The 11,519-nt window shown below is 44.0% G+C and overlaps 1 protein-coding gene across 1 annotated transcript; it reads left to right on the top strand.

The window, feature by feature from the left end:
- The first annotated feature begins 1,184 nt into the window (after positions 1–1,184).
- Positions 1,185–10,465, top strand: LOC133002854 (probable G-protein coupled receptor 149). The gene is made up of 5 exons (XM_061072435.1): positions 1,185–2,153; positions 3,564–3,744; positions 3,838–4,340; positions 9,660–9,803; positions 9,953–10,465. Exons 1-5 carry the CDS (start codon positions 1,185–1,187, stop codon positions 10,463–10,465), a joined length of 2,310 nt encoding a protein of 769 aa, XP_060928418.1.
- Positions 10,466–11,519: the final 1,054 nt, after the last annotated feature.

Below are 11,519 nucleotides of genomic sequence, written 5' to 3'. Positions count from 1 at the left end.
CTCCACACAAGGAGTATTATTTCTATCTACAGCAAACCACTGGGATCCATCAACACCCATGAACAAACCAGACAAAGTGAGGAGTCCTTGAACCTTAAAATCCTTGGACTCCACAGGGAAGGACAAGACAAGGCCAGCACACTAGGGAATAGGGTTTACACACACACACACACAAACACACACCGACACAGAGGCCAAGCTTTCACACAAGCTGGTCGCACACACTCCCATCGCCAACATACATCTAATGAAACAGTTTTAATTAAAATCTAAGCATTAATTGAGTCTTCATTTGAAACACGTCTCTGGTGACAAAGCAGATGAACGTGTCTTCCTACATTTAAAAGAATCAGACGAGGATTCAAATCCCATGAATGAATCCTTTGCCCTCTGATCTCATGAGAACTGCTCCAGACTGGAATAAATAACACATGTGTTCAAACTTACACTGTTCCCAGTCATGGCTCATAGAACATGAGGCCCACACGTGGTCACATGATACCACTAAAATCTTATCTAATTTAGGTTTCCCCCGTTATTTTAACCCCTGGCATTTACTGTCCCGATTCCATTAAGGAAGGTTTTCAAATTTCAAATTCAAAAGGTAATCTGTTGAAACTGGCTTCCAGAGACACAGGCTGTTTATCTAAATGGGAGTTTTTTCTTAAATGGAATTGAGCACACGGTGATGTGGCCCTTGCACACAAATCTGCATTGGCAGTATTTAAATGGCAAGGGAAGGAAAGTGGGAGAAACATTACGGGATGTTTTTGTCAAGCTACACATGAAAAGGCAGCCTGGTGTATCTGACCAGCTTCACACGGACACCCATAGTAGTAGTACGCTGCGTTTAGCCCAACCCCAGATAACATCCGTGAGGGGGGAGCGTGGATGACGACAGCGCGTAAATCTGCAGCTGGAGACGAGCGGTGGTCCAGAGTTGCGCGCTTTGAACGGTGAGTCTGCCCGAGGCTCCACATCCAAGGGACCGTGGTACGCCTCCATTACGCGTGAGTTGTCATTCGGATGGAAGGAGGAATGTTCTCTCATCATCTCCATCTGCCTGGATTTCATAAGGAACGTTGTCTCATCCTCGCATCTCAACTTTACCAGCTCCTGAGGCAGATTTAGCCAATTAGAAAAGTGCCAAAAGAGAACGGAGAAGTTCATCCTCTGAAAAAAATATGACCACGACGCACCTGAGCTCCCCGGCGCCCAACCGGAGCAGCCCCTCCACCGCCGGCTACGAGGGGACCGACGCCTCGGAGGTGGACAGGCAGATCCGACTGCTGCTTTTCGGCTTGTGCGTAACCATCGCCGCCGCCACCTTCACCGGTGGCGCGTACTCGCTGCTGTCGCTCCTGCGGATGCGGAGGAAGTCGTCCCTGTGTCTCATCGTGGCTTCCATGTCCGTGGACGACCTGCTCAGCGTGGTGCCCCTCTCCCTGTTCATCCTCCTCCAGTGGGAGACGGATGGAAGTCGAGGGTCGAGCAGCCTGTGCACTTTGTCCGGACTTCTCTACGTGTTCCAGGGTGTTTCCAGCAATATGAAGGCTTGCCTGATAGCAGCCTACACTTTCTATGTCACCAAGAGGTTCGGGGTGCTCCAGTCCGTGCGCCGGCCTGTGAGAGTGATGTGGGCTATCGCCGGCGTCTGGGCTGTCAGCCTGGCCGTCAGTGTGTTGCCTCTGTGCGGATGGGGCAGCTTTACTCCGGCTTCTCTCGGTTGCTTCCCTGAGAGCGACAGTTTTTACATCCTGCTCCTCTTCTCTTTATATTCTGTGTGTTTCTGCGGCTTGCTGTTCTTCTTCATCCCCCTCACCTACCAGCTGCTGTGCTCCAGAGAGCCCCAGAGGACTTTGCTGTACCCGAGCTATTTGGAGATGTCGAGGGGACTGAGTGGTTCTGTCCCCCTCTGTGACCTCCAGTCTTTCTCCCGGGAGAGCCTGGACAAAAGTTTCGGTGCCTACAACGAGCTGAGCCCCAGTTCGTGCGTAACAGAGCTGAGGGAGAGGGAGGACAGCCTCATGTCCCCGGTGTCCCTAAACGGACAGAGGACACCAGCTGTCGGGGACACACCAGTGGTGTTCGCGCAAAAGCGCTTCTCCATGATCCTGGCGGTGGTCCGAGTTGTTTTGTGGATGCCAATGATGGTGAGCCAAAAGCATCAGTGGGCATATGTTAACGTTTAGCCATTGCAAACAGTTTACTGTATCATGATGGTTTAATGTTTATCTGGAATCACTTTACATCTAATGTTTGCACTTATTTCCCAAACAAATCATCTGGTGTTAAGTAATTCAGTAACAATTGAATGTCACTTTTTGCACAAAGATTCTTTCGTAGAAATAACCTGAAACTTTACTACCTGTTACTTGCTGTTAAACTCAGAGTGTGTTCTGTTTGAAACGTAACTGCTTTAGGTTAGCTCATCTGGCCTCTATTCAAACCCAATGAGTCATATAGGTCAGACATATGGCCCCTTATACAGCACAAGATTACAAGACATTTTAATGTTGTATCCGAAAATCAAAAGACAATTTTTGTTGTGAGCTGTCAGAGGTAATAATGTAGACAAATGTGACATTAGGTGGGATTTAAAGTCAGAATAGAAGTGTAATATTCTATTAAAATCCTTTCCTGTGATTAAAAATAGAATATTGGATGGATGGCTATATAACACTTTTGGAGTCCCTTGAGTCCACAGTAGGAAACAGGACAGGGTTTGAAACCATTTAACATCACATGATTTGTGAAAGACTGATTTAAAAAGAACATTATTTGTTGTCAGCCTTGCCACTGTCTCATTAAATTCACATTCCCTGTAGCTGGCAGCAGTAGTTGGCAGGTTTTAGTCAACACCTAAAGGAAAGCTTTCATTATGTGGACTTGTGAAGTCCTTTGCAAGATTGCTACACAGTGAAAAAGAAAAGCTCCAACAAAAGAAAGTGAGGTGATAAAATTCCTTGTTGACAGACAAGCACAGGCAAACATAATTGGCATTCCAATGTTGTGACCCTGAGAATATGCAAAACCACTGGAGATGATTAATGCAGGAAAATGTCAGATTGTTGCTGATCAGAAATTCAATGAGCTCACAATGGGTTTTCTTTCTGTTGATGGGAATATTTTTAAGCAACACACTAAGCAAGTATTTCTTGAGAGAAACATTTTTTAGATCTTTGTATCTGTCTATGCAATGACAAGTATTTACTAGAAAGCTGTAGATGTTAATATCCACACTGTATATGCTGAACCCGTTGCCTGGCCTCACAGTGATATTCATAAAGGAGCTCTTTTATTTTCTACTCTGAAAAACTATTTATACATTCATATTTTTTGTATTTACTAAAGCCATACACAGCACAACAGTCTTGTTGTGTTGCATATCGACCCAAATGACATTGGCGTATGTGAATACGAAACAAAAGAAAACCAACAGCAGAAAAAGATCAGTGTAATTTTCATTTTCATTCATGTGCCTCCCTTCCCCCAATGTCCTAATGCATATTGAACAACAGACTCCCAGGTGAATTAATGTCCCCTTTCCCTTTCATTCACAGACCTTGGTCCTGGTGCGCCACGCGCTGAATGCACACAGCTCATCCCTGGAGACTCTCAGCTTCTTTCTCACTCTACTCGCCCCTGCGGTCACTCCGTTATTCATGCTGTCTGAGCGCTGGATCCACATGCCATGCGGTTGCTTCATTAACTGCCAGCGAGATCCAACACAGGAGGCCTCAGGTAGACCATGATGCAACAAATTCATCAGCAATGCGCCTTGAAATGTGTGGCGTCAGGTTGCAATGAATGTGCCCTCTGTTTCTTTTATTTTAGTGATGAAAAGAAGATTTGAGTTCAATCTTTCCCTGCAGCAAGGCTACGGCGTGTACAAGTTGTCCCATGCCACCTTGTCTCCTAACAGTCTTCCCATCGAGACGCCTGCCTATCACAGCCTCTTCAACTGTGACTTCCCCAATGCCCGTCTCGATGCACTCGAATGTGGCGGGCTCTCCAGCCTGGCGCCTGACTTTGATTTCAGCACCACATGCCAGGTGGACAGCTCCTCTAACACAGACCTTCTGTTGGAGGCAGTAGCCGGAGGAGGGGAGGGGCTCGCTGATTGTCCTCCACTTCCCTACCAGAGCCACGGGGATGACGAGGACTTCCGCTGCGTCCCTCTGGTGCCCTCTCATCACCGGGAGCAGGAGCGCAATCTCACTGACACGTCGTCCGTGTTCGAGGGGACGGAGAGGAGGCTGTCGCACGAGGAGTGTCGCAAAATCGAGCTGACAGACTGGGAGTGGTGCAGGAGTAAATCAGAGAGAACGCCCAGACAGGTAGACCACTTACCGGAGGAGTCGGTTTATTAGTCTCACGTTGAACCATTAGAGTGTGTAGTTTACTTGTCATTGTGTGATTTATGGCTGGAATGAATTGATTTTCTACACAGTCTATTACTTTCTCGGTTAAACAACTGCTGCGTTATGGTGATTTACTTTCGAGGTGATCTGTTAGAAGTGATTAGTGTCCTGGGAGCAATAAATAGTTGGATCACCAGTCGCCATTTTTGTGTTCACTTCACATTCAGCTCAAAAGGTAAGTGCATGTTTTCCCACTGCAGTGCATCTGCACAAGGATACAAAGACACACACCTGATGGACTCAGATGCAGTCTCTGTATACCCTGGCTTTAAAGATGTGTGTGTGTGTGTATTTGCGCTGTTTTGTCCGTTTTAGTCTCTGTTTTTTTTTTTTTTTTTTAACACACATTTGTGAATATTCTTCTTTATAATCAAGCTGACCGACTGGGAGCCGAGCATGTGATTTAGATAAAATGGCTAAAATCTCCTCTCTGGTTATCGTTGTCTATGCCAGGCCTCAATTGATTCTGACTAATAGAGCAATTGATCAAGATACTATCAGCAACGTACCATTTTAGTAACAAATACCAGGCTGTCTTTCAAAATCAAGTATTCATTCATTACTGCTCCACAGATAAAATCAGACGGTCTCTCAAGGCTCAGCTCTATTTGTTGGTTCTTTCTTACAGGTTCAAGATCAGTGTTAATGAGTTTTATCCACTGAAGGTTAGCTCCCTTTTGTGGCTTGTGAAAGCATTCTTGCAGTTTGGTATAAACATGGAATGGATGGACTCCATGATTGAGGAATGTAGCACAGTTTAGTCTGTAAAGCTTATGAAGTAATTATTTCCTCAGGCACTCACTAGTTGCTGCTTCCAGTCGGTAACAATTCAGAGACTGAACACACCAAGTAAGCAATGCAGCTCACGACAGCTTGCAACAGGCACATGTAACATTCTTTGTTTGCTGTTGACATCATGAGCTCTCGTAATACCAGAAGCTTCATTCTCTCCATGTTATGTTGGCCTTTAACTTATAGTTAAACAAGGACATAACATTAAAGGCTTGATGATTAATGTGTCTTGACAGTCGAGATCCTAGCCACTGATGAGAGAACGACCTCATATTCAATCACTTTATTCTGCCCTCATATGAAAAACCTACGGTGATTAGTACCAACATTGAAAGTAGCTTTGAAAATGGAAAATGGAATAAAAAGCTGTGTGTTGTTTACAACCCCTCAGAAAAAAATTCAAACTGTCAAATTTCAACTAAATATACATACAAAAATAAATACATTTCTTCCTCTGACAGCAGAGATATAACAACTGTGAACAAAATAATAAATCAAGCACATTTCTACAAATCAACTTCAATCCATTAAAGACAAATAGTCATAACAACAACAAGAAATTCTGAAGGGAATTATAGGGAACGGCACCTGAAATCATAAAATGAAACTCACTTTCACAGACTTTTTATAGCAATCGATATTCCACTGAAAAATAAACCAAACCTAACAACTTTATACTGATCTCACCAAGATCAAGCAGACTCTGAATTACACAATAACTCTACGATGTACAATGGCAATAATTAAAACAAAGCTCTCTATTATGCTTTCCCATTTTCATTGTACCAATTTGCATCCGATAAATAAAAGTAAATAGCATTGAAAAAATGAAAGACCGAAAATCAATGTCTCTATTTTGCAGAAAAATAAACTTAGAGGTGGCCTACCCCCAGTTTTCATAATTACTATCTGGAAAATCCATATCAATATCTCTATTAACAGCTCCACTCTGCTCTGGTTCATATATGTTAGAGTAAATTATAACAGGCAGAATGGATTGACAGAAAAATCAATGGTTTACCCTTTGCTGGATGAAACCTCGTAATTGCACAAGTGCATCCATTTTCTCACCTCTGACAGCCTGCTTGAAAACACTGTCTGTCACTATGTCATTTTCCATTGCTCCCCCTCATATGTTGTATTACCACACACACCAACCTGTCCAGGGTCACTAAATCACTACCTCAGACACAAACACATTTATTATCCACATAACCCGTATTTAATCTAACCTAATCTCTATTGCGTGGCTCCCTCTCATATCACTACATGCATAACTGCTTAATGTTATTGTCTTTTCACTAATGTATCTTCTATGGCATCATTTATCTTCAATTTCATCGACTATGTTTTTGCTTTATGTGTTCTGCCACACATTTCACAGATTTAAAGCCGTGAATCGTGAGCTTTAACAAAATGGGTTTGTAGCTGAATTGATAAACACCAACAAGCTGATCAAAGTCATAAAACTAACGAGGACATGAACAGATGTGTAAACATGGATGTGTACAAGGGCACACACACACCCATCCACCCACACATGTACACGCACACACACACACACACACACTATCTCTGGCTGTCTCCCACACTGTATCTGCTCTACTTATAAGTCTGAAACGTTTCGGTTTGGAAATCACCAGAGGGTGAAAATCCATGGAGCATGCATCTACTGCCCGGCTTTGCCACTCACTTTGCATCATGTATAAGTCTGTGACTGCTGCTGTGTGTGTGTGTGTGTGTGTGTGTGTGTGTGTGTGTTTGTACCATTTTGAGCCTAGACATCACGGGGTAAAGACATTTTGGGAAAGTGAGGATATTTTGCCCAGTTCTCGGAACCTGACCCACTTTCAAAGGGCTGCTTGAGGGTGAAGACTTGGTTTTACGGTTAGGGGAAGTATGAGGACATTTAGAAAATGCATTTTGCCAAACAGTGACCTCACTAGGTTAGAAGTATATGGCGGGTGTGTGTCTGTGTGCATGCACAGTCAAACACCAAAGACCAAAGACCAAAGACCAAAGACAGAATGAAGCTGCACAGATCCAGCAACCCTCTGTCTACAGTCACAAACGGCATAAAGATCAAAATTAACACACAGCGGTATTATTATACTGTGTATACACACAGGGGCAAACAAACGATGAACATCAGGCCTAAATACTCTGTGATTTATGGTGGTTCCTGGCTGTGTGTTGTTCCTCATTAGCAGGCGAGATGTCATTACCCAGCTTCTCCCCCTCCTTGCTGTCAGCCCTCCTGGCCTTCAGCATCCACAGGGAGAGGAGGAATTAGAGCTTAAAGACATCTTTACCCTCCCTGTGACTTTATACTCTCTGTTAGCAAGAACAGAGCTGGGGGCGCGTTCACAAGTCGTCTCCCTGAGGGGTAAATGATGTGCATTCAGCTGCGGGGAACTGGAGCCTGTTTACCCTTCTGAGAACACATCCCAAACTGTAAATGAATGTTGTTCTCACCGACCAGGCCCTAAGGTGGAAATGAGAGGAAGTATTGATTGTCAGACAGAGAAATAAAACAACCACAATCAATATACAGCAAATGTCAATATCCGATATTTTACATTATTGTTGCGTTGCTTAAATTCATCTGTTAAAAATAGGAACACATAGATTCGACAGCCACAGCAGCTCTGTGAGAATCTTTGAGCTTAATGCTAAATTTAGCCTGCTGGTAAGGTTATGACAACAGTTTTAATATGCTGATGTTTTGTAGTTATAGTATTTATGTCACTACCTCTGCCAATTGGAGGTCAGGGAGGTTGTTGGTTTGATGGTTTGTAGGCAAAACTATAAAAGAAGGATTACCAGGAATCTTGGTGAAAGGATGTGGTGTGAATCCAAGAAGAACGCATTCAATTTTTGACAGGTTTAGGGTTTGTTGGTTTCTCAGAAAAAGAAAAAAAAGACATGTTTAGGGGACTAGTATCTTTTATTTTATGAGCTTGTACAATTTAGTGCAGATCCAAATAAAAATGCGATCGAGTGGATTTAAATGTGGTTTCATAAGAGGACTGTTGGACCATGGGGGAGCCATGTACTCTACTGAGTGTCACTCTAGTTTCCATCATTAAACAACAAGTATGGCACAGAGTACAGCACATATCTCTCAACTAGTCCCAACAGTCCCCTCAAATTAAATCAAGCCACACCAAATGTCGATTTTTTTTCTCTTTTTCTTGGATCCATACCAAATTTTAATAGGTACTTTTCTCGCCCAAATTCGTAATTTTGATATATTCCTGCTAACAAAAAAATTAACCCACCAACAGAAAGATGAACGGGGAAGTACAAAACGTGGCGAAGGTAATAGGCATCTCAGAAAGTGCAGGTGAGAGTGATGTTAATGTCATTGGCGTTGCTGATAGAAAGAACGCTTGAAACAAAGTCAATGTCAGTTCTTTTCAAAGTTGTTAAGACATTTCAGTGTTAACTAAAAATGTAAACTCATCTCATAGAAGAAGAGGTATTTGACTAAATAAGTGGAAACCTTTCTAACTGCTAAATGTGCTGGACGTGTTTTCAGCTCAACATCGCGGCCTGTGTCTCTCTCTCCCCCGCTCGTCTCTCTCTCATTTCACAATGATGCAAAGACAATGACAGGAAAACAGATAGCCATAGAGAACTAGATAATGACATTCGCTTTGTTTCTGCTGTGCGTCATAGCCACAATCTAATCATTACATCAAACTTAATGAGACCCTCCCCAGTCTCCCTGCCGTCGCACCACAAGACTCGTCTCCTTTCCCCCGCCGTCAATATGCATTTTCTCAGACACATCACGCTGACTGAGGCTCACTTTAATGCACAGTGTGGTGAAGCGATCTCCATGAAAGCGATACAAAAACATGAGATAACATGAAATTTGATTTTGCAAGTGATAATAAATGAGCCGTGTACTTGAAAAAAATATGGCAAGCTGAAACCCAGAGGAAATTAGTTACATTATACAATGAATTAGATAAAGCTTCTGGTTGCCTTTATATGTACAGAGAACAGACATCTCACTTTCGCTGATGTTGACAGGACTCTTACATATACGCCTCTGTAACTCTTGGGATCGAAGTGGTCGGCACATTCATCTCCCTGCTATTGACATGGATGCAACCTTTGCTCGCTTAGTCCGAACAAAGTGAACGAGACGCACAGAGAACTTGTAGATGATGTTAGGCGTCAGACGCTTTGTACTTCTTGTCAATAGCATGGTGAGTAGCCAAGATGGATTTGAATGGGATTTGAAAGTGTTAAGACCTTGACCTTGGGTCCATCATGCCAAATTAACCCATACGGGCAAGTTTCCATCCGCAGTCCTAGTCAAATGGTTGGCATTTTAAAAAAAACGTTAGAAGAAAATACACAGTGAATAAATGTATTTCGGTCGATGTTAACTCAACATCTTCTGCCCTTTTCTTTGGTTTTTCAATGCAGCGGTCATCGGGTGGTCTGTCTGTCCCCTTGTGCGCCTTCCAGGGCACCGTCTCTCTCCAATCATCGACAGGAAAGACCCTCTCTCTCTCCACCTATGAGGTCAGCAGTGATGGACTCAGGATATCCCCAAACAACGCCAAGAAGGTAAAGGGTTCAAGTCTTGATTACACTTGTAACATCACTAAAAAATCTATATATATATATGTATATATATATATCTTTTGATTGTTGAATTATATTGTGCACCATACTGTTTTTGCATAACTTGGACTGTAAATCTTTCTGCCTTAAAGGTGGAAGTGTATCGCTCCAAATCAGTTGGCCACGAGCCCAGTGCAGATGACCCAGCCGCAGGAAGCCAGACCAGGGACATGAATGTCAGCAACGTGGAGATGGGCATGGAGATAGGAATGGGAATGGGGATCGGGGCAGTGGTGGGGGACACAAATGTCAAGATCCACCTGGAGGTCCTGGAGATTTGTGACAACGAGGAGGCCATGGACAGCGTCTCCATCATCTCCAACATAAGCCAGTCCTCCACGCACGCTCGCTCGCCCTCGTTGCGCTACTCGCGACGGGAGAACCGCTTCGTCTCCTGCGACCTGGGCGAGACGGCGTCCTACTCGCTGCTCATCCCCAACAGCGGCAACCCCGAGACAGACACCATCAACATCACTATACCTGACACTGTAGAGGCGCATCGCCAGAACAGTCGGCGACAGACGCAGGAGAGCTCTGGGTATACAGAGGAGATTCAGCTGCTCAATGAGGCCTACAGAAAGCAATCTGGGGAGGAGGAAGAGTGACACACACTCAGGGTAACAAGAGGGTGGCTCTCAGGAGGAGGCTGAAAGAGAAACACTGCCACAAATGATGAGAGACAAATTTCCCTAATCATTTTTACCTCCTTCTGATCACTCAATCCAAACTGACAGTAAACACTGATGTAATCGTCTTCTCTTGTACTTCCTCTTGAGATAGCAGCACGAGAGCACATGCATCACCTGCGTGTGGAGTGCATAGAGATAGATTAGCTTGTGAAAGAGCAGATAGTAGTGAATCGGTGGGAGCGGGAGAGAAAGAGATAGAACCGAAGGAAGCGGCGGGCAGGAGAGAGAAACAGTTTTCCAGCAGAACATCTGTATTCATGCCCAGACCTTCACCGTGTGGCCGCCTGACGTCATAAAACCGATACATTAACAGAGAAACTCCCCTAGACGTGGAAGAGGAGGGGCCGCGGTGTGGTCACATGTCTGATTTGAAGCAGCTTCTGCAGACTCAATCACCGGTGACTCAGCTGTGAGGGGAGGGTCACCTGACCCATGAGTCTGACTCATCCCAATGTGTGTTGTAGTACATTTTGTGTGTGGGAAGTAGCCTTACCCATAAGGATGAGGGTTAACTCTGACAGTAATGGTTTGTGATGTCAGCCACCAAACGTATTCCATTGTTCCTCTTATAAGAATGTGTTTAATTCTGTGTATTTCTTTAACTTATTGCGTGTTTAACTTAATTGCACCCTGCTCCTATACATCCATCATGTGTAACACAGGTAATGTTGCTACTATCAAATTGGAGAGACCACTATCTGTGCTGAAAGTCTAAAATAGGAGGAGAGGAAAAAGGAGAGGAGAGGAGTCAAGCATTGAAAGGAGAGTACAAGTGATCATTGGAGAAGGGGTTGAGGGGACACTTATGCAGAGCTGTTTTCTGCCTCATGCACTTTCGGTGCAATTTACATAAGTGACAGTGTGCATAGTTTTACTACAGTAGGCAGCATATGAATGTACATCCCCGGACCACTTTGCGGGGAATCGTCTCTCTGCCAGCTCAGTTCACTGCGATATCCAATCAGTGAGC

This window comes from Limanda limanda, chromosome 6, assembly GCF_963576545.1.
Source record: "Limanda limanda chromosome 6, fLimLim1.1, whole genome shotgun sequence".
In the NCBI taxonomy this organism is placed as follows: Eukaryota; Metazoa; Chordata; class Actinopteri; order Pleuronectiformes; family Pleuronectidae; genus Limanda; species Limanda limanda.
This window is presented reverse-complemented; position numbering and strand designations above follow the sequence as displayed.